At 37.5% G+C, this 23,390-nt stretch overlaps 3 protein-coding genes across 4 annotated transcripts; 1 reads left to right on the plus strand and 2 right to left on the minus strand.

Annotated features, from left to right (window-relative positions):
* Positions 1-4,572: 4,572 nt before the first annotated feature.
* On the minus strand, positions 4,573-7,300 carry LOC146465130 (uncharacterized). Its single transcript, XM_085129008.1, has one exon. The coding sequence runs from the start codon at positions 7,156-7,158 to the stop codon at positions 4,573-4,575; it is 2,586 nt and encodes an 861-aa protein (XP_084985134.1). The 5' UTR covers positions 7,159-7,300.
* A 90-nt stretch (positions 7,301-7,390) lies between these two features.
* On the plus strand, positions 7,391-18,090 carry LOC146465131 (lipoamide acyltransferase component of branched-chain alpha-keto acid dehydrogenase complex, mitochondrial-like). 2 transcript variants are annotated; one of them, XM_085128916.1, is made up of 13 exons: positions 7,440-7,525; positions 7,592-7,675; positions 7,786-7,834; positions 8,797-8,872; positions 9,286-9,349; positions 9,689-9,812; positions 10,981-11,216; positions 11,482-11,578; positions 12,574-12,769; positions 13,355-13,505; positions 14,544-14,735; positions 15,494-15,565; positions 15,982-18,090. In XM_085128916.1, the coding sequence occupies exons 1-13, from the start codon at positions 7,457-7,459 to the stop codon at positions 16,147-16,149; spliced, it is 1,578 nt and encodes a 525-aa protein (XP_084985042.1). In that variant the 5' UTR covers positions 7,440-7,456; the 3' UTR covers positions 16,150-18,090. The 2 variants fall into 2 exon arrangements, with proteins under 2 accessions (XP_084985041.1, XP_084985042.1); XM_085128915.1 differs by having other exon boundaries at positions 7,391-7,675.
* Positions 17,740-23,349, minus strand: LOC146465132 (uncharacterized). Its single transcript, XM_085128917.1, has 7 exons — positions 23,225-23,349; positions 21,542-21,610; positions 20,718-20,934; positions 20,530-20,616; positions 20,376-20,419; positions 19,526-19,580; positions 17,740-19,310 (listed from the first exon to the last, which is right to left on the minus strand). Exons 1-7 carry the CDS (start codon positions 23,244-23,246, stop codon positions 19,199-19,201), a joined length of 606 nt encoding a protein of 201 aa, XP_084985043.1. The 5' UTR covers positions 23,247-23,349; the 3' UTR covers positions 17,740-19,198.
* Between the last annotated feature and the right edge of the window lie 41 nt (positions 23,350-23,390).

The following is a 23,390-nucleotide window of genomic DNA, read 5'->3' on the forward strand; positions in this document are numbered from 1 at the left end:
AATAGAGAAATGTCGACTTTTTTCCGGCTTTCTCCTCTTGGCCTCCTTGATATTTGTGACAGCGCCATCATGATGATATTTCAGTTCTTTAGCTCAGTTGTTCCTAGTCACGCGCTATGACGTGGACGGATGTTCGAATTTGGGCCCATCCGAAATCGGCTACCACGCGGCATTTAATATTTGGTAGAACACTCGACTCGCGTTGGTGTTCTACTTTAATTTGCTGTGCTACACCGTGCTGACGAGAGCCAACCAGCTCGAAACAGCTGTCCACAGTTGCCGCATTCTGTTGATTCTCGGTTTGGTCATATAAGAGCAATTAAAAACCTTTAAAAAACCTTAAACCTTAGGATTGTCTGCAAGCGACCTATGTCCACTCCAGCTGATGAGATCAGGAAATTGAGGCAATGTAATCCCATTTCTTTGTATTACATTAAGAGACTGCTCGGTTCTGACCTATCAATCCTATCATAGTCTAAATAAGGAGGATCTAAATATTTTAATTTCAAAGGCAAAAATTACAGCTTAAGAAATTCTTTAAATTTAGAAGTGCCAAGACCAAGAACTGAAATTGGCGGGTCTTCTTTTAAACACAGAGCCGCCTTAGCATGGAATCTTCTTCCGCATCATGTAAAGGAATGTGCAAACTTAAAATCGTTCAAGATTGAGCTGAAGACAAACAAGTATCTTCTGAATAGCATAAATTTTGCTAGAGGTTCCTGCTGTGTTTCAATGAAAAACGATGACTTTCTATACTTTTAGATACGAAATTAATATTTTTGTTTGCATTTACATTACCTGATTTTTACTGAAATTAAGAAGATTTTTCACTTCGTTTTCCTAATTTTAATTTATGCATTTAAATGTGATTAATTAGCTGTAGTTAGGCATGTCCACATCACGACTTCGGTCTTGCCAATTCACTTTTAACCTGCATGCATTGTTAAGTTAATTAAAGACGTATGTGTGTGTATGTATGTCTCTATCATGTCGCTGTCGTGTTAAGTTTTCTACGCAGTCCGATCAGCCTTGAAGAAATCTGAGTCATTTATATTTTGGCTGATTAGATCTTTTACAGATCCTGCGTATACCTGCAGCATTTTCGTTGTGCGGTTCCTTGCTTATTGTTTGCCATTGTCAAAAAAAGGCGCGAAACTCAGATCAGAATCATTCCTACAGGGTTCACAGCTACAGATGGAACAATTCTGATCTGAGTTTCGCGCCTTTTTCTTGACAGATGTTAGTATCCAGAAAGAAAATTGGGGGTAACCATACATTTTTCAAAGATAATAAAGCTTCAATGTCGGAAAAAAGCCATACATTGCTTTGTATTTTATAACTTATTAAAATTATTTCTGCTTAATTATCTCTATAAAATGCATAGTTACTACCAATTTCCTTTTTGGATTTCACCAGCTCCTGCTGAGATCTGCTTTTCCCGCATACCTTATTATAGGAAATTAACAATGCACGTTGACAACGCCAAGAAAATTTAAATTTTGTAGAATCGCGTTAATAAAGTGCATTGTTAATTTCCTATAACAAGGTAGTCATAAATTGAGCAAAAATACTTCTGTATAAGTAGGCACCGTCCTTAAGAATATTTAGTTTTGTAGCTATTTGCAAAATTTACCTCGGTAATTTTTTTTCTTCAACTCAGTCACTTTCAGACAATCGCTGCAACAATGCGCCCTTGTCTTTGGAACTTCAAAATGGGCTTTGCGTTCTGCTGTGATTACTTTTTCACTGATATCCTTATGCTAGTGCACTTATTGTATTTTCAATAACTAACACCAGAAGTACGCATAGAAATCAGTTTTTTCAAGCTAGTGCCTTGTAAAGTTTTTTGATAAAGGCCCCCTATCCTCACGTATCCGTATTCGTTTGGCCTTCAATTACATCTAATTGCAAACAAAAAAAAAAAACTGCTGTCGAGAAAAAATCAAAATGTCCCTGCCTATTGAATAAAAACTAAACTAGTGAGCAGCGCTCTGCTAACTGTAGTTGTATAACTTCTTTATTTCTCCCACGCGTTTCGTGTGATTAACGCACACTTCGTCAGGGAGTTTAACAATACAACATGATGTGCCTGTATATATACCTAACTCATGCTAGAGTTTACATTTCGTAAAAACACACCTACGGAATTGCACATAGGAAAGACAAACCCCGCGGTAATGCGTCAAGGAAACAGGTGGTAGATTTCGGCAAGGTGTGACATACTTTGTGCGTGAAATAATTTTGGGGCCCACAGTTTTAGCTAAAACTGTGGGCCCCAAAATTATATGGGACGGGAGGAGGAGAGACCCTGGGAACGAGGCTGCGAGCAGTATTTTTTTTTTCTCGAAAATCCAAGGGGAAAGAGCACAAAAAAATGAGGGTCAGTTGCGCGCACAAGGGGCAACGCCATTTGAATAACGTGCTCGCTCTTTCTTCCCCGCGGATTTTCAAGGAAAAGAGAGACTGCTCGCAGTCTACTGCCTACTTACTGCGAAGTCGACAAGTATTAAAACTAGGATATTTCCTTTTAAGATTTTGACTATAAAATAATATACAGCAACAAGTACAAAATTGCTTAATACAACAAGTAGTAATATAAGTTCAAATTAATACTTAGCAATGATTGTATTGAACAAAAATTTTTCTGTGACTAGTATACACTCGAATGAAAAAACAATGTCAGATCTAGAAACCATGAATAATAAGAACAACTTCCTGAGAAGTGTTTGACCTAATGAGCTTATTTCTACATTCTTCTTATTAAATAACAAAAGCACATGCACTTTTTTAGGCTAAATTTTTTTCATATTTCTTGTAGACAGCAAGACAAAAAAAGGAAAAAATGAAAGATGTAAATGTTAATAATATATTTATTACTAGTTAGGTAACCCCATTATTCCATCAGGTCCCATTATTCACACTTTGCACAGGACATTTTGTCAATCAAGTGTATTACCAGTAACACTTTCTAAAGCTTATTAAATAAGCAAACTGTAATTTACAACATCTAGCCTCTGAACGGACCATTACAAGTACAGTCTGAAACAATATCGTAACATTTCTACTAAAAAAATTAAGAGGGATGAATAACTAGGAAATCCTGCTTAAAAGCTTGTAAACACATACTAATTTACGTTTGCCACTGAAGACTAAATTTTTAGAGCAATTTTTGTACAAAGAAAAATACAATGGGAATGTTCTGTCCAAAAAGCTTTCAGCTCAATGAGAAATAGTCAGGATTTTACCCTCGGACTCTTAAAGGAAAAAGCCTAATGTTGAACTTGATACTACACTTGTCTTAAGATGCATTTCTTTGAGGAAATCCGGATTTTTGATCCAAGATCACTCGGACCGTGGTGTATCAAAGGACCGACGAATCCGCTCTGGGTAAGGATTTGTCGGTTTCTTTGATACATCATGATCTGAGTGACCTTGGATCAAAAATCTGGATTCGAATTTTCCCAAAGAAATGCACCCATACCCACTGATCTACTAGCCTGCATAGCTTGCAGGATATATGGGCCAATGAGCAGCGAAGTCAAAAGGGGAATGAAACATTGCTTCATTACCGTTAAGAAATTACAAACTTTTTTGCATTCTGTGAGCTAGTATACACTTGAATGGAAAAAAATTGTCAGATTTCAGCTTTGTCGGCCATTAACGAGCAGCAAGGCCAATAACGGTATGGGGAAAAGGCTCTGCTCTGCTGTTAAAACTTATATTTGTGTTCAGATATTACTGCCAGCTACACAGACTACAGACCTGGGCCCAGTTGTTCGAAAGCCAATTAATGCTAATACCGGATTAAAACTTAATGGAGGTTTTCATCTTGCCCCTTTAAAAATGTTTTTAAAGCATAATTTGAAGCTAGTGGTAAAGAAAAGTCCAAGTCAAAACTACAAAACATAATATATATTTTTTCGAAAAGTCTTCACTGATTAGTAATTAAACTCGAATCAAAGTTCACATTAACCCAGGGTCCAGTTGTTCAAAGCCCGATTAAGCTAATCCTGGGTAAACGTGAACTTCCATTCAAGTATATTTACTAATCCATAAGGATTTGTCCAAAAGATTTTTGTTCCTAAGTCTTGCCTTAGACTTTTCTTTATCATTAAAATGAGCCTTTAAAATCATTTTTAATGCGCGAGATGAAAACCTTGGTTAACTTTTAATTGTGGATTAGCGTTAATCAACTTTCTAACAACCCGGCCCAGGATTAGCATAATCAGGCTTGGGACAACTGGGCCCTGCCAGCCTAGCTTCTCCAGTACAGCTGACTGTAAGGCTCTGGTGAAAATCTCAACTTTCTAAATCCACTGCACAGAAAAGGATGGTGGCTGTAAATTTTACCATAATATCTTGCGAATCTAACACAGCCGTATATACAGATACACATGTATTTTTTGTGAAATTCATCCCTCAGTACCAACAACATTGTGTACACTAGTTTTAAGTTCTTGGAACTTTTCTATATGTTTTTATGGGTGCTTTTACAGTTTGCATATGCTCAGAGTTATGCGTAAATCTACCAGTCGCCATCTTTTTTGGTACAAAGGACTATTATTGAACCATTTACATCTTCTTGTCTTCACTGTGCCCAGTGGGTGAAATGTTCACATGCTCTGGCTCAGACCAATTGACTACCTCAGCCAACTTTTCTTTACCCTCCCCACTGCACTTACTGTGACATTCTTTGATGAACTCAACAATGTAACGCCCGGGTAATGCGTTACTCAAGTTAAACTGTGAATGTGTTTCCAGGGCATCATACAGTTTTAACGTCAGCAAAAACATTGGTGTCTGGCGTGGGTCATCGGAAAGTGAGATAGAGCTATAGAAAGGTCCCATTCCCCGTTGTTGTAATGTTCTCTCTATCGCAGCATCTGGAACACTTGGGATGGAACTAGTTTGCAAGGATTCTCTTATTTTTTCAATTTTTGCCCTCTCTTCTAAAGTTAAAATCTCTTTGAAGTGCTTTTGTGTTGCAACTCCTACCACATTTAATTGACCTCCGCTCCAACACAGTATTGGGCCCCCAGAATTACCAGAATTTAGTGAACAATTCAGTACAGCTAATGTGTGACCTGACAAAGTTCTCTTGGAACCAGAAACATGCCCAGTCACAAAGAGGGCTGTTTCTTCTGTATGACTCATGGGAAAACCAAATGCAAAAATTTGCATCCCTGGTAACAAGGAGTGGTTCGACAATTGTAATGGGCAAATTCCATTTTCTTGTAAGTTGAGCTCTCTGCAGTAAAGCAAGGCCAAATCTTTACCTGGATCATGGTGGATGACCTCACACGGGAGCGGCTCTCCAATGACTGCATTAGAAATACAAATCTCCTTAGTGTCATCATTCTTGTTAGTTGTGTCATTCACCACATCTTTCACCCTCAGCTCCGTCTCACTTTGCGAGTATCTCTGTATCTCAGTTTTAGCTTTCTTACTTTGATCATTCAGTACATCTTCAATGACGTGCTTATTAGTGATTACAAAGTGATCATGAATGATGAAACCAGAACCATGCTCAAGTTCAATCTTCTTAGTAGCTTTAGCAAACTCTTCTTCAATTTCAGCCCTCTCTTTAACTGCCCTTTCATTCCTACTTTTAGACTCCGGATCTCCATCAGCAAGGAACCTTTCACGAAACTTTTTCACATCAAAGTGATCAATTGCATTTTTAATTTCAAAAATGTCATATGTCTGCCAGGTCTTTGGGATCCCATCTTTCTCTTCTTTGGTGGAGAATATGTTCGAGTCGCCTGGAAAAGGGCCTGCAAAGCAGTCCCTGATTCGATGCTCTGCTTCATTCCATGAATATTTATTTAATTGTTTTTTGGCTTTTTGATACTCTTTGAAGACAGCATTCTTTTGTGTTTGAGCTCCTTTTTCCAATTCAGAAGGTTCAGAGGGCTTTGAATTATCATGGGACATTGTTTCATGCCTGACACATTTGTCAAAATCCCGAACCACTCTGTGAATATCAAAAATGTCATATGTTTGGTTGTCTTTTGGTTTCCTGACTTCATCTTCTCTAATAGGAAATATTGCCCTGGTGTCCAATGGCGATGGACTGACAAAGCAACTTCGTACCCTTTGCTCCACTTCACTCTTGGAATATTCATGTAACACACGTCTAGCTTCCTGGTATTCCTTTTCTACTCCACATCTACTTGCATCAATTGACTCCTTCAGTTCATCACACCCAGCTCCTCCATCTTCTGGATATTTCTGAAGCACTTTTTTCTCATCCAAATGACGAAGTGCTTTGTCAATGTCAAAGATGTTATATATTTGAGTGACTTTACCGCTGCTATCTCTTTTAATGGGAAGTACATCAACACCTGGAGGAAAGTAAGACTCACTGGCAGAACAGTCATAGCAATCCTTTACTCGTTTCTCTGCTTCAGCTCGAGAATATTCTCTGAACATTTTGTCATTGGTGCAATCTTTGACATCTTGCGCTTCTTTCAACTCTCTTTCAATATCATCCCTCTTTGGATTGGGTTCCTTCCACCAATTGAGCAGATAATTACTATTAAAGTATTCATCATAGCGTCTATTATGATAAAAAAAGAATTCTTCCTCCCAATGAAAAACAGCATCGTGAATGTCAATAATGTTGTAAAGCGTATTTGGATCACACTTCAAGTCATCTTTGAGTAACCCGCTATCCGCGGCAAAGCTTCCAGCAAAGCAATCCCTCACCCGGCGCTGCGCAACAATCCAGGAATATTGGCATTGTTTATCTGGGTTATCAGCAGCTTCCTTCCATTCTCTTTCAACTTCAGCCCTCCTCTTGTCAATCAACACTTCCCATTCATCATACCTGGGTCCAGAATTTGGGTATTTCTCAACATAAAGAAGGTTGTCAAAGGCAACAAGTGCATCGTGGATATCAATAATGTCATAAAGTTTCTCCTGCTTTCTTGAAGTTCCATCTTCCCGGGACTTCAGGATATCATCAAATGAACGGTTATCACGCAGAAGGTACCCCTTCGGATACTCGCCCGCATAACATCTCTCTAATCGATTCAAAGATTCCTGCCAAACCTTTTTCTGTAAGTTATCTGGTCTTCCATAAATCTTGACCTTCACACAGGAATTCAGAGCTTTCCTCCCTTCGTCGCCCAACACATCGCCGTTAGTATGAAGCATGCCTTTTTTAACCCGATCTGTACATCCCCGTATATCCAGTAGTCTGTTTATGTCAGAAGCTTTTATAAGACTATAACGGACGATTATTGACAGAAGAAGAAAGTGGGCAGAAAGAAAAAAAAAGAAATGGTGCAACTGCAATATCCAGAAGGAATGGTGCAATAACCAGGGTCTTGGTCTTGAGAGGATGATTTTCAAATTTGAATCTTCCTTTTGAGCCTTGAACCATCATAAACGGGACAGTGGCTTCGCTTCTGTACGCAGTCGTAGAAGTCAATCCACGTGGATCAAATTCAAGATGGCGTCCAGACTGTCTGTGTTACGAAACTTGACTTTGAGAGGAAATATTCGGCTTCTTTGCCAACAAGTAAGTTCTTTTTCACGTACCAATGCGATCATCATCATGGTTTTTATTATGAGTCCTTTTTTCCAGAGTCGAACAAATCTAACGACGAGGCGGCCAATATGCTCTTGCGACGAGATTGGCGCGGCCATGAAAAATGCAAGATTTAACAAGGTATGGTTGGTTGGATGCCATTGAGAATTTTATTAATGATTCACTTTAGTAACTTCGATCTTCTTTCCACTAACTATTTTCCTCTCTTTTTTTTATTTTAAACCTTGCAGGAATTGGTCAAACCAAAACAGAGTGTGCGCTTCCTCCGAACAACCTCAGGTAAGGTCAAGTTCTATCAATTAAAGATTACTAGACACCTTTATACCCTGACATTTTTGTGATCTCCGGGCTTCATGATATCGATCTCGGCCGCAATTTATTCATAGTGTTTTAAACCGTTTCGCTCGTGATTTTTTTCATTTATCGATCTTTTTTACAACTTTCTTTCACTAACAGATTTTTTGCGAACTTCCGGTGAAGGTTGTCTTGGGGGTGTGTCGGGGGTGTGGAAAGTAAATATTAAAAAAACCGAGGAACCCGTGCTATATTTATGATTTTTTTTCTGTCTGTATCTCGCTGTGCTTTCTGTTAATTGCTTTTACTGCAATAGTGTATGTGAGACATTTTAAAAACAACTTCTTCTGAATGGAATTGATTAAAATGTTTTTGTATGAACAGAGGACTGAGGTCAGACAAGTCAAATTATTCACTGGGAAATGGAAAACTTACTGCATGAATCATAAAAGCATTAACCCTAGTCAGAATTGAAGTGCTGAGGAAATACAGTGTACCTGTCAAATTTTCTAGGTCAATTTTTTATTTCACTCAAAAGTGCCTGCATTTTTGTGAAATTATGCGGCCTTCAACACAATCAATGAACATCACTGTTTTTTTTTTTTTTGTTCTTTTGTTTCACTCCAAAGCATTTGTTGTTCCACTTCTTTCTTTTCTTTCTTTCACTGCCTCCATATTTTGGCCTCCTTGTTCTAAAAATCTTAAAGCACAAACCAGCAATAATAATAATAATGATGATGATAATAATAAGTTAATTAATTAATGAAAGAAACAGTAGTATTGCCTGAATAAATTGAACGCCACATGCAAAACTTCAGAAACTTTTGAACAAAACAAAACATCAGTCTAGAATATGGCATAAGACTAATATGCCCTCAGTCTTGCAATATTTATTATTTTTGGTTTGTTAATAGAGTGATAAGTGTTACTTACTTTTTTTTGTTAAGGGATGAATGGAGAAGTTATGCCATTCAACTTGTCTGACATTGGGGAAGGAATTGCTGAAGTTTCAATCAAAGAGTGGTATGAAGCTTTAGTTCACTGTGTTTAGTTGAGGAAAACATTGTGCAGTTCCAGAAAATATCCATACTCCCCCATAGAAGGTTTTTTGTTTGTACCACCCTCCACACCCCCCAGGAAATTCCAGTTTAGCTTCATACTTTGCTTCTTATATTTTGACTTTTTTAAGACCCCCCTTCCCCTCGGAATTTTGGCTGACCTTCCATGGGGTGGGTATGGATTTTATGTGGAACTGCACATTTAAGTTGCCCTGTGCATAAGAGCAGATTTTCTGTTATAACTAGTGATATTAAAATTTATCAATAATTATTGTTTGGCAAAAGAATCAATCAGTTGAAAGAATAGCAGTACCATGATTCATAAAATATAGATCTGGAAGTCATTTTTTAACTGTATATTTTGCGTTTTGTGTTCAGGTTTGTGAAGCCAGGAGATCATGTCAGTCAGTTTGACAGCATATGCGAGGTGCAGAGTGATAAGGTACACAAGCAAAATACTAATAAGAATTAACCCACAGAGCATACATATTCCCCACACTGTTTTCTTATGTTTTTAATGGTGCTTTGTAGGAGAATTTGGTTGAACGTCAAGAACTCATCTTTGAACTTCGAAGCAACATGGCCGAACTTGGGGCACTTAAATGAGTGGTTAACCCAAAATGACTAAAATCAAAGAAAACAACAGTGGACAATAAAAGATTAAAATAAAACGCAAGTAAACTTCCTTCAAGGGCTTATAAAATTACACAGGTTTAGACACATAGTTTGTGAAACTATCCTTCTGTTATGAAACTGACTTCATTCTGTTCGTGAATGTTAGGCTTCAGTGACTATAACAAGTCGCTTTGATGGCACCATCCGGAAAATATATTATGAAGTGGATGACATTGCTAAAGTTGGGCAGCCCCTTGTGGACATAGAAATATCTTCTCAGGCAGAGAGTAGTAAGTTTAAATCATGCAAAATGATTACCCTCTTGTGACTTCAGCAATCTAGTCAGAGCTGTGTGGATTTTTGAATAACATTCATCTCTACTTATTTGAAAGTGTGCTCAGTCTTTGCAATTGTGCACAGAAATGTCTCAGATTTTTTCTTGAAGAATCTTATCAGTTGAACTCATTTGCTTATATTACTTAAGTACATCATTCATTCCAATCTATTGTAAGTTTCTCATTTTAAAAGTTGGAGATTCCATGACCTACCAATTTTGCCAGAGTAAAGGTATGAATGGGTGCTTGTCAGGTACTAATGAAGAAAGCAGTTAATAGCTGGATTTGCATCTAGGAGAACCCACTTGAAATACAAGCAAGGCTGCTAGGATAGTTCCTTACAGGGGCGCGGTAGTCTGGGGTACCCAAGAAAATGCTCTGGCACCTAAATCTTTTGTAGCGGCACCTAACACTTCACATGTTGGGCTCCTAACTTCTCGGCTTTTGGCCTTGTGGGCTCCTTGAAATTTTTCTTACTAGGCAACAGCCTTGACAGGTAATTAGAAATGAAGTTCTAAGTTATCAATGAAACATGGGCAGTAATATTGTTAGTGTTAGTGTGATTATGGTCAACAGCTCCTCCTTGTCAACTAATTGGGTGTACATTAAATGAGATTATTTGTGTCTAGTTTGTCACACATCTTTTCCTATGGTTGCCACAAAGAGCATTTTTGTTTCAAAATCCAACAGTTTCATTGCCTTGTCAGGGTAACCGTCAAAGCACCCCTAAGATGAAACGCCCCTGACAAAATACCCCTTCATTTGAAGACATAACGCCCCTAGAGACAATCAAAATAAACATGTATATTCTTCATTCTAAAAGTGAGAAGTTACAAGCCGCTTTCTATTAGAGCTTCAAGCTTCGAGTAAGTAAACAAATTGTTACAACAAAACAACTAAACCTCTAACTTCACATTCTCTGCTTAACTGACTTTGGGGACATCATGTCTTCCATTAGGTGGTGTTATGTCTTATCTGTTAGGAGCGTTTTGACCGTAAACCCTTGTTAGCATCTGCTGTGATTGGCCAGAGGAAAACGTTGCTTCTCATTTCATAACCTTGTCTGAAGGTTCTTCAAAAGCTCTCGCTATAATAATTATTTCATCATATCATGGTTTTGCAGATGTTGATGCTGGTCCAAGTCCTGCCGAAGATGTCATGGCTGCGCAACAAAAGCCCAAACCAACACATGCCATAGAAGAACCTCTTCCTCCTCCACCCCCCTCCCCACAGTCATCAGCATCACAATCAGTGGCTTCTCCACCCCCACCCCCTCAGACAGCACAGCAGCATCAAAGGAGTGGCAGTGGCAAGGTGCTTGCAACACCAGCAGTACGCAAGATTGCCATGGATCACAATGTAAGGAGAGTCAGTTCCCAGATTTAAGATATCGATTCAAGTTACTTACTGGTTTATGTCTACGATTAACTAAGGATAATTGAAGGGCTGAGAGCAAAATCAACCTAAATGACTTCACATCACTTTTTTGTTGTTTCGGCTCAGATTGACCTGAGTTTTTGCATGTGGCCTTGAATTCCTTCAAGAAATGATGCTCCGATGTTTTATCCACTGCTTTGATTATGGGCAAGTATTTATGGTTTTTTACGTTACTTTCATTTTTCAGATTGTGCTGACTGACGTCCCAGGAACAGGGAGAGATGGTAGAATACTCAAAGAAGACATCATGCGTTACATTGACGGAATGAAAACTGTTGCTGCAGGTACTAAAATCGAATGTTTTGTGATGTGCAATATTTTTGTGGTATTAGACAGTGCTGTTGCATCTCAAAAACGTTTTGCAGAGAAAAATGTAAAACACAGTGAATGACAGATGACCCTTCCTGGCCCCATGGAACCTTAATGTTTGGTAGACAATAACTGCACCTTATTTCATTGTTGGTGCTTAAATTTACGGTTCTTTAATTATTGTTATTTAGTGTAACATTTGGCAACTGTCTAGTCACAACTTAAAATAGTTTATAAATTATTCTCTCAATGGTTCAAATAGCAAATACATAGTCCGTGCTGGTTTTTGGACATAAAATTCTTGAAGGAGTATTCAAGCACTAAAAACTGAGTTTTCAAGGAGTAATCAAAGCAAGTTTACTTTGTCTTGCACTGTTTTAAAATGTTTTCATTGGTCAAGAATATCAACTTTAAAAAAGCTTCCCCGGATATAATCTGTCCCTGATTTTGAAATCTGCACTCAATTCCTGAATTACTTTCAATTGATACAATCCCACATTATTTCCCATCCGAACAAAAATTCAAGGAGTTTTGAGTCCATTATTTTCAAGCACTTTCAGCAAAAATTCTTCTTTTCAGGGGCTTTTCAATTGCCCTTGAAATCTAAAATTAAATTCCAGAGCTTTTCAAGGACTTCAAGGAGTAGCACGAACCCTGCAAATACCCTTGATTTGAAAGTTAACTGTTATACAGAACAGTGGCATTTACAGCAAACACTATTAACTTTGAAGAATAATTGGTGAAAACTTGTAGGATTTAACAAGAAGACATTATTCTGGCTAAAGTCATTTTAAGGGGCTGATGAAGTGTGTCCTTGTTACTGCAGCTATTACAAAAAATACGTTATTCCTGTTTCATCAGTGACCTTTGCATTCATCAAGCTTACCTACATTAATATGAATCCTTACTACTTATTCTGAATAGCAACCTTAGTATTCTAACACTTCTTGGGATATCAATATCTCCACAGCACCTCCCCCCACAGTGGATGTAGGAGCAGCTCCTACTGTCCCACCCACCCCAATCAGAAGACCTGAGGTTATGCTTGAGGACAGAACAGAACCAATCAAGGGAATAAGGAAAGCTATGGTTAAAGCAATGACAGCTTCCCTTGCTATCCCTCATTTTGGTTACAAGGATGAAATCATTCTAAACGAGCTTGTAAGGTAATTTGCTAATATGTTTTGTGAGAATATCAATAGATGTCAAATTGGGAAACTACCTTCATGTTGTTTGGTAACATCAATGAGTAATAAAACTGATTTTAAGATAAAATTTAATGCTAGTATTTATGAATATAAATTGAAGGGATTCCGACAAAAGGGGTGTATATTGCTTTTTCTTGTTTTTGTTTTTTTATTTACACACTGACTTGTTTTGGCATGAAGAATGTCATTCTGTGATTTTTTAACTTTTGTTTTTGTTGCATCAACTTGATTGTTGGCTCCATTTTTCTAAAAAAAAAAAAAGTAAAATAAACAGCGAAAAACATTGAAGAACAATATTCATGTCAAAACAAGTGCACAAACTTTGTAAAGAATTAGCAAGGTCCTGCAAAAAAATTCACCAAAAAAAGTGATGTACACCTCTTTTGCTGGAATCCTTCAATATTAATCACTATGGCTCCTTGTGAAAGAAGGATCTGTGAAAATGCCTTTTATTTTTAATGATTCATTTTGCCAGTTGATGAGTGAGAGACATTCTCATTACTGTGTAGCTGTAGAGTGACTACTGATTCCTTTAATTTTCAGACTAAGAAACCACAGTAAAGAATCATTCCTGTCCAGAGGCGTGAAGCTGTCATTTATGCCAATGTTTATAAAGGCAGCTTCCATGGCCCTCTTACACTTTCCAATACTAAACAGTTCAGTTGATCCAGAATGCGAGACTCTTACCTACAAGGTCAGTTGTATGACAAAGATGCTGTATCCTTAACTTTGATTCCAATCAGCATTCCTTCACATCGACAACATAACTTAAGATTTCGTCTTTGAATAGTCAAGTACATGACATTGTATGATTTTACTCAATTAATAAATCTTTGCCGGTAAACTTTTAAACTTTGCCATCAAAAGCATATCTTTGCTTTCCATTTGTTGGAACTGGCCAGCCAGTTCAATCATTTCGCAAAGGGAATGCACCAATTTAAACGATAGTTTTTATACTACTTTTTTGAATTGCTTCAAAATGGCGCACATTACTCTCAGAATGTGCCATTGTGAAGAATTCAAAGAATCAGTCCATCAAATTGGCACATAATTTCCGTTTACGAACCAGCCAGTCTTGCCAGCCAGTTCTAAAAAATGGAGAGAATTGGGTTGTCAGTAAACCCCAAAAATAACGAGAAATGCCCTTTTGGAAGAATACACTACATTCCAATACATCAGTGTTTTATATTAAAATGTTTTACACTGGAGGAAGACCTATTTTGTTTGATAACTTTTAAAATTAACTAACAGCATGACTGTTGTACTGAAGTGCATCTATGTATGTCGTTTTGGCGCTTTTTGTAGTCTCCTGACCCACAATGTTACAATTATCCTTACCATCATTGAAGTTATTGATTTTCTTTACATATATGTACCAATAAAAACTCTTCAGTCTATCTGTATTGTAATAACTTTCCTTAACCCTTTAACCCCTAAATATCAAAGAACCAATTCTCCTATCTTATCCCCATACTTTTCCTATAAAAGTACTGTGGAGAAGTTATTAAAATATCAAGAAAATTCACCTTGGGTGATCATATCCTTAATTCTCATGACCTCAGGGGTTGGATAAGCATTCATATTACCAGGGGAAAATTGAGAAAATTGATGCTGATCATTGTCAGGGCTTAAAGCATTAAGTAGCAAAGTAATCGCTTCTCTCATTCCTTATAGAGCTTGACAGTGCGAAATAAATAAATGTTCAACTGAAGATTTCTGTTTGTGTTGTTAGGGCTCTCACAACATTGGCGTTGCCATGGATACACAACAAGGCTTACTAGTACCTAATGTGAAAAATGTCCAGAACAAGTCGATATTTGATATCGCCGTGGAACTTAACAGACTCCATGAGCTGGGATTAAGTGGGAAATTAAGTCCAGAAGACCTGACAGGCGGGACTTTCTCATTGTCGAACATTGGATCTGTAAGTAATACTTCAGATTTAGAGCTACTAACAGAAGGCAGATGTATATTTGCAGCTGTAAAGATTTAAAAGCAACTGAAACAAGGTTTGCCAGCAAGGACTTTAACCTCTGTCTCCTGCATTCAAGGCAGATGTGAAAACCACTATACCACAGGCGAATCCACAGTGACAGCGGACGAAATAGTGCAGCTTATTTTTATTGCATCACTAAGATCACAGGGTCGCGCACTCAACACAGCAAGTCTGATTTCACTTAGGATCGCCTGACAGCAATCTGAATATTCAAGTTATGTACATGAAACAGCCACATAAGACTGTAATGATCCGTTATATTAAAGGAACAAAGTAAAATAACGGCTGAACTGTTTGATTAATTGAAAGGCTCTGTAGAAAAAGTGCAAATGTGTTGATTTCGCCTTAGAATCCAAATCTATTCTCCAATGTACAAATAAGCTCCCCAAATCCGATGTTGTATGTAGACTGGTTAATATAATGTTAGAAACATTTTTCAAATAACAATACTCAAAGTGTTGTTTGTCTTGATGTAGAAGGTTCTTTTAACTTAATAAGTAAACATGGAAATGGCCAAGTTTGTGATTTGAAATAAATTATTCCTCTACAATGTATAATTCACCCCAGCCTTGTTAGCTTGATTCTCTGCTAAAAAAAATACAGTTTCTTTGAATGTTTAGGATAGCAAAGTTTATGGTGATTTTTTTTTCTAAAATTGTAAGTAATGAAATGTGGTTTCTATGCAGATTGGAGGAACATACGCTAAACCAGTAATAATGCCACCTGAGGTAGCCATTGGTGCTATTGGAAGAATACAGGTTTGTACCTCTTGCACACAGTTGTAAAAGAAATCAAATTGCAAAAAAGCAAATTCAACAAAGAGATTTTCCCACTCAGACCTCTAATGCAAGCTCCTCAATGAATTTTGTTCCCACACTATGAAACCTTAAAAGAAGTCTGAAAACATTTGCTCTGTCTATTAAGGTAGACACCTTAAGTACCAGTTCCAATCTGTCTGCCTAAGATAGGCCTGTGTGCCTCAAAAAAGAGTTTAGTTGCCAAATTAGTGAAATTCAGCAGGTCAACCTGACATTGGCCACCCTATAGCCCTTTAACGCTTTACAATAAAAGTACCTTAAAATGCTAAAAATGGAAAGTCAATAAAATTATAAAACCACACTTTTAAGTATACTTGCACAATCTTTAAAACATGATGGCTTATTGCTTTTTACAGCAAGTCCCCAAGTTTGATGAGGATGATAACATATACAAGGCGCATGTTGTCAATGTGAGCTGGTCTGCCGATCACAGGGTCATAGAGGGTGCAACAATGGCTAGATTCTCAAATCTGTGGAAATCATACTTGGAAAATCCAGCCTCAATGATGATGGACTTGAGATAACAGTCTTTGTAACAACTAACTAGGACTTGCAATGTTTAGGATATACAAGGCTGTTTTAAGAATATAATACTATCGGGATCTAAGTGTGAACACATGGCCTGAAAACATATCCGAGTGGATACGAAACACAGCATGATTTTCCACTAAACTTTGAATGTTTGTCAGGGCACAAGTTTGCACTAAATTAAGTTGTTACTAAAATGAAACTGGGCTTACATTGTTTTCAGTGTTTAAGCCTGTGAGAGGGGAGGGGGGGAGGTGTGGGGCATTTGATCTAAATCTTTCCATCCCCACCCAGGGGCATTTGACTTTCGAATTAATGACCAGAATAGATCCAGTATATTGATACACTTGAAAGGGAAATAAATTGGGGCAACCCACACCATTTGCAACATCGTACATGGATGGTCAAGATCAAGAGGACAAAAGAACAAACAGAACAATGTTCCCAACCCTAAAAAACAATGCAGCTGCAAGTTATAAGGGTCAAATGAAAAAAAAGAACTTTTGAAAGGTGCAGGTCTTTAAGTCACCCAGTGTGCAGGGATAAATTTGTTCTCGGGTGACCCATTTTTTGGTCTCATGAAGGAGATTGTTATAAAAAAAAATTGTTTTAAAAGAAAAGTCATTCACCCACCCCCCCCCCCCCCCTGCCCCGGACTCTCTCTCTCACCCAGGGCTTAACATCAACAGATACAAAATTATGCATATTCAAACTACAAATGTTTGGTGATCAATCAAACAATGTTTGATATTAACTTGGATCATGACAATCAATTATTAAGGCTTCACATGGATGTTAAGGCATCAATTTATTGATATATACATTGATAATTTCAATTCAAGAAACAGGGTCCTTATTTATGGGGGAATATCAACAATGACAAATATTATGAACTGACAAGTCTGTTGTTATGGTATTTTAACTTCTCCAAAAGGAAGCAAAAACCTGAGTGGAGTTATATGGCAATGATTTACTGGACATTTAGCCTGTTCTCCAGGACCCAGTTGTTCAAAGCCTGATTTAGCTAATCCTGGGTTAACGTGAAGTTTGATTTGAGTTTAATTACTGATCAATAATCATTTTTCCAAAAGACTTTTGCTCTTCAGTTTTGACTTAAACTTTTCTTTACCTTTAGTTTAAAATCAGCATTGCTGATAGTCGAGGTGGCCTCTCTTATAAGCCTGGTGGTTTCTTGAGGTCTCCTCGCCTTTATTGTAAATTGAATGATTTCTTTTTATTTAATAAGGCAAATAAATGATCATAACAAGAGAGATAAAAACCTTGGTTAACTTATCAGGGATTAGCATTAATCGGCTTTCAAACAACTGGACCCAGCAGTTTTTGATGAGCAATTGCGCTTGTTACATCCAATGTGAGATCTTGAAAAGGCAATCAGTAACAGTTATATACTCTATGGGCAAAATTAGACTTGTTTTGAGTAATGGCCAAAAACACCGCGTTATTCGGTGGTCAGGCATAAATCAGTAAAATTCAATATATTATTTTACAGGTCAAGTTGCAAACTTTGATGTCAAGATTTTTGAATTATTACCGCTAAGGAGACAGTGATATTTTGATATAAAACATTATTTAAAAGCTGTTTCATCTTTATTTTCACATGCAGTTTCTATATAAGGGTTTAAAAAATAGGTAGAAAAAAGGGCTACATTTTGTCGGTATATATTTATCACTTGACAAACTTGAGACTGTGGAATATGTCTAATGTATGTATTTTTAATTGTTAATTTTGTGACTTGGTAGGTGTTATAAATTACAGTGAAACCTAAAAATTTACTTGGTTCACTCACAACTGTATTTATCAATATTTTCAGTTTGCTTCTCCAGACTCAATAGTTTGGATAAGTCAAAATGAAAGTTAGATTATGTTCAAGACAACTGGTGGTTGTCTCAAGAAAATTAAAATCAATTTTGCTGGATTTTCTATTGTGTCTGGTGGACTTGTCCATTAGTTAGAATTCTGGGCTGTTATCTAATCTAGGTACAATAATTCCTGCCTTTGGCTTTTTCCACTATCAATAGAGCCCTAAAGTGTTATGTCACAAATATTTGAATTTTTGAAATTATGGGATTAGTTAGAAAGAAAGAGCGTGATAAAAAACACCTACTTGCCAAAAATCAGCATCTTATTGCAATTTGGGGTCAAGATATTAGCTCTGTTATGCCCTGATGACTCTATACAAATCCTTCTAATTTTGTCTGAGTTCTTTTAAAAATGTTTGGAACTGAGGCAAAATTTGAAAGATTTGTATGGAGTCATCGGGGCATAACAGAGCTAATATCTCGCCCCCAAATTGCAATAAGATGCTCATTTTTGACAAGTAAGCATTTTCATCATGCTCGTTCCGAATATTCTAAGAAATCCCATAATTTCATAAATTACGTTTTTGTGACATCATCACTTTAGGACTCAATGCTATGACATTATCAATAGGCTCCTTTCTATATATCAAAATTAAGCTTGGCCAAGAGAACATAAACAAAGGAAACTGAATAATCATGTTTAGTCATTTCTGTTGCTTGTGTCCTCTGGAATTCAATATCAAGTTGAATTTAATATTTTGAAAGAAGCCTATTATGAAGACTCATCCTATGATGTCACCTTTTGACGTGGTTTTTCTTTTCTTTTTTGTTTGTTTGTTTTTTGTTTTGATTTCATTATAGTAAATTCCAGACTAAAATAAGGTGAATAAGAGACCATCACAATACAAAGAAAGCCTGAAAAAAATTCAGGTTTGAGCAGGATTTGAACCCATGACCTCTGAGGGTAAACCCTTCACTAAAAACGCAGGGTCGGGTGACTTCTAGTCAGGTTTTAGTAAAGGAATGTGAGAGGTCATTTTGTGGTGGATTGCTCTCATTCTGAATTCTGAAAATTGTACCACACTAGACAACCTATACAACTTTCAGGAGCCCTTGCAACATTCTGTCAAAAGCTAAATACTAACGGCAACGGAATGTTTCTGACCTTCTTACAACACGCTCCTTGCAATCGACAATGAATTAAGCAAAGTTTGCCATGTGCCGTTAGTCCTCTTCCGAAGAAGAGTCATCCCTTCTGCTTTTCTTCTTTTTTCTTTTCCTTTTTTCTCCATGTTTGTGTTTTTTGCTGTGACGTTTACGTTTGGAATGTTCTTTCCTATAAAATGAATCAAATATTACACTTTGTAAGTTGTAATAATTTTTTAATGTTAAAATGAACTGTATACTGTAAGTAGCCTGTGTGTGTATCTTAATTTAGCACATTTGATTGTGGCTTAGCATCACTGTTCCCTTATTTTAAATCTTTAATTTCCCATTCAGACATTTTCAGCAAGAAATTTTCATTGTTGATTAGTGATGTTGAGTGCTTACTTGTGTTTCCTTGACTTTTTCTTCTTTCGTCTGTTATCATCTGAGTCAGCATCACCTGAAAGGTGTTTTTGGAGATTATTAACCATTTAATCCTCAACAGTGATCAGCATCAAATTTCTCCTTCTAACATCAATGCTTATTCAACCCCTGAGGTAATGCAAATTAAGGATGTCATCATCCAAGTTTAATTTTCTTGGTTTTTTACTAACTTCTCCCCAGAATGTTTAAAAGAAAAGTATGGAGACAAGATAGGAGAATTTGTTCTTTGATATTAGGGTTAATATATGGCAGCCAACTTTCCTACACTAAAACAGCTGGCCATGGGAGCTAACAGTAAACTGTATTTTTATAAAATGTGCAAACTTTAAAGTAAAGTAAACAACCAATCCACCAGATGTCCAGTGTGTGAAATGACATGATTTAATGATGAGTTTTACAATGGTGAATACTGAATACCAAGAATGATGAATATTTCATTCCTCTTTTACATAAAAGCAAGTTATATAAGTTATATCTGAGTTGCACAGTTTTTGTATGCATTGGATTTTTTATTATATCTTTTTTATTTATGATCATTCTGTACTTATTTTTTTTTTATTCGGTTCAATGCTAAATTTTGAATTTAAGTTTGCACATCAGAGCAAACAACCCAACAATGGCCATAAATAGTTAAAAGGATGGTTTAGAAAAGAAAAACTATACTGCATAAATTTTAGAAACTGGGCAAGTTTGAAGTGTTTTTACCATTTCTTGATAAAAAGTGCAGAATACACTCCAATTCAATATTACACAATGAGTACAGTCAGTTATCCCTAACACTGAAAAAGACGTAAACTTGAAAAGTCCTTACTCTGATCACTTTCATCTGTTGATTGTGAATGACGCCTCTTTGAACTGCAACAAAATAAAAAAGAAACATTTCATAATGTTGCTCAAATCTGATCGTCAATAATGACACAATTTCATGACATTAAAAGATTCTGCCAGAATACCAAGCAAATTACGTTTTTGAGGTAGGTGGAGAATATGAAGCGGCCCTCTCTCGTGGCACGTCTCTTTCCTTTAGTGTCCTTTCTAGCGATTGAGACCTCCTGGATATTAAACGAACAACAATTGAGTGACAATCATAAATTTAATCTACAATGTACATGTATCAAAATAAAAAGATATTTAAAAAAGATTTAATAGATACCTAGAGGATCTTTGTCTTTCTTTCACTGTTTTCCTTTTCCTTTTCTTTGTTTTTCTTGCTTTACTATCAGAGTCAGATGAGTAAGGTGTTGAGGTGGAGCTCACGCTGACTTCTTTGTCACTTTCATCCTCGCTAGAAGTGCTACTGACATCAACAACTACGTCTTTCTTGGGGTCGACACGAACAAAGTTGCGACACTGAAATGTCAGGTGACCACCTGATGTTTAAAATGACAGTCAGTCAAGCTAAAGAGGGCACTGAAATCATTCCTGGCGCACAGATTAATACGTCAAGTCTGTATCCATTCTAGCAGTCTAGGAAGTCTTGTTAGTGCTGGTGAAGGGGAATTTCTGTATACATTATGCAGTGAATAGAAGCATTATTGTGATGGGAGGCGGCGTGGCCAAGTGGTTTAAGAGTGCTAGACTTGTTATCCAGATGTCTCGGGTTCATGTTCTGCTTTGACCACTTAAATTTGTTTCATGGTAACCCTCAAATCTAAGGCCATGTAAATAGCCAACTGGTTTGCCTCCCAACAGTTGGGATTTTTAATAAATTGTTATGTTCAGTTTTTGTATTTATTTCACGGATTTATAGTGTTCTCAATTAGCACTACAGTGTCAAATAGTTTGACACTTCAAATGGCACATTGTTGTATCTGGCTATGCTTGATACACATTGTGGACAAAATTTAAGAAGCCACAGAGCCGCAAGTATTAAATAGGAAATGTTCCTTGTCTTTTTTTCTTTTTTTAGCAAGAAGATATCCTGCAGTTCAGCCCTCAAGATTACTACTAACAGCTATTTTCTGTAACTAAACTTACTATAACCACATTTCTTGCAGCCTGTTCTCTGACTTTCTGTGTTCTGGTTTGTGAGTCTTCCTATTAAGTCTGGTGGTAAAAAGTCAAACACAATCTAAAATGTTCTTTTTATAGCTCAGTTTATAATGTGGCTAAACGTAATTTAGGCAAAGTTAAATTCAAGGCAATGCAGTTAGCGGTCTCCCCCTTAAGCGTATGTGATCTGCGTGGTGATCTCAGGAACTCCTTGCTTGTTTTGTGACTTACGTTGCATTGCACGCTTGCATTTTTGGAGCTGAACGTTATGGATCTCAGGTTGCCTAAGTTGCATGAAAGCAAATCTTTGTGGATTCTTGCTCCCAGCCTCTTGGGTTTTGGTATTGGTATTGGTATTTTTCACTAAATTCCTTTCAGTGCCAGTTGGCGGCTGCATGCATGCAGGGGTGGTTCCCGCTTGCAGGGTTGCTATGGATACCTCCCTGATATGCCTGAAGTGCTCAGGCCTTCTGCCAACCTGTAAGGCACTGGTTCCCAAGCTCATCTATTGGTGATGAGTTTGAAAGATGGTGAATTCCAGCTTTTGAGCCAATCATCAGCTAAATGCTAATGCATTGGTCAATTCCAGCAATCCCCATCCCCCCTCCCCAGCCTGGGCAAAGGGATTCAGCATTAGGTTACCCCAGGGTATTTGGAGGAGGACTCCCATATAAAAGTAACAGGGGTGATTGTCGGAAATTTTGAAAAGGAACCCCTAAAAGGAACAAGAGGTACCAAATCACTTGACTGTCTGTTTACTTCTTGTCATATTTTTCGGCTCAATACCCTAAAAGGTACCACCATACCTTTGACAGAAGTCAGTTTAGATTGTTGCACCCTAAGGGGGTACCAAACCATGAATTTTAACCCCTAAAAGGTACAACAATCACCCCCATCACTATTATTTGGAACCCCCCCCCCCCCCTTCCGAGGAATAACACTGTCATTTGTTTTCAATATTATAAGTTCACCAATAAACTGCATCAAAGGAAAACAAAAATGAGATGGTAGATCCACAGAATGGGCACTGGAGCAAAAATGGCAAATATGATTTATCTGAGACAGACAATGTAGTTTGTCTTGAACCTTCCATTAGTATCCCCACCTCCAATCTTCCCCCCCCCCCCCCCCCAAAAAAAAAAAAAAAAACACCTGGACTGACCCCTGGGCATTAGCTTTTTTTGAAAATAATCTGGCAAATGCCCCACGGTCAGGCGTCCCTCGCAGACACCCTTTTGGCTAGTCATGCAATCTTTCCTCCCCAACAAAAGGGGAGGACAGATTGCATGGGAGGCTACCCATGGTCAGGACAAACAAGCTAGTCAAATGCCCCACAGTGCAATGGGAACCGTGCAATGTAAAACGGCTTTGGTTTCTTCGTGTCTGGGCTAATGAAAGCTTATTTACGCCAAACTGCATCTCAGAGTTTAAGAACGAGTAAGGCTCATAATTCAGTAGCTCGACGGCTCGTCAGTCGACTGGCGAGCTGCCGAGCCACTTGAATAATACTGGTTCTATTTGACTGGCGAGCCGCCGAGCCACTTAAGCTTAAATAAGCTTATACAATGGTGGAAAAGTGGCCCTGTGTTATTAGTTTAGCCAAAAAATCAGAATACAGTTTTCTACTTTCACGAGCTAATTTCTAAGGAAAAGAAAAAAGTTACTTACCTTTTATATCCGTAGAACTCATTGTTGCACCTGCGGAAGAGCCAGCTTTCTTATTCAGTGACAACGAACGAGCAAAAAAACGTAGAATAAGCCCAAAGAAACAAAAGAAACAACAGGCAATTCAAAACGCCGCCATGATGGATGGACGAGAGGGACTGAAACTGAC

Source organism: Pavona decussata, unplaced genomic scaffold, assembly GCF_977016875.1.
Source record: "Pavona decussata unplaced genomic scaffold, jaPavDecu1.1 SCAFFOLD_157, whole genome shotgun sequence".
NCBI lineage: Eukaryota > Metazoa > Cnidaria > Anthozoa > Scleractinia > Agariciidae > Pavona > Pavona decussata.

Bases quoted from the DNA above. Each gene is read 5' to 3' on its own strand.
- LOC146465130 (XM_085129008.1), bottom strand. From the start codon at position 7,158: ATGCTTCATACTAACGGCGATGTGTTGGGCGACGAAGGGAGGAAAGCT.
- LOC146465131 (XM_085128915.1), top strand. From the start codon at position 7,457: ATGGCGTCCAGACTGTCTGTGTTACGAAACTTGACTTTGAGAGGAAAT. The intron at 9,350-9,688 runs GTACACAAGCAA...CGTGAATGTTAG, and splicing joins GCGAGGTGCAGAGTGATAAG to GCTTCAGTGACTATAACAAG. The intron at 15,566-15,981 runs GTTTGTACCTCT...TGCTTTTTACAG, and splicing joins GTGCTATTGGAAGAATACAG to CAAGTCCCCAAGTTTGATGA.
- LOC146465132 (XM_085128917.1), bottom strand. From the start codon at position 23,246: ATGAGTTCTACGGATATAAAAG. The intron at 20,420-20,529 runs GTAATTTGCTTG...ATTTTGTTGCAG, and splicing joins TCTCCACCTACCTCAAAAAC to TTCAAAGAGGCGTCATTCAC. The intron at 19,311-19,525 runs GTAAGCACTCAA...TTCATTTTATAG, and splicing joins AAAAAGTCAAGGAAACACAA to GAAAGAACATTCCAAACGTA.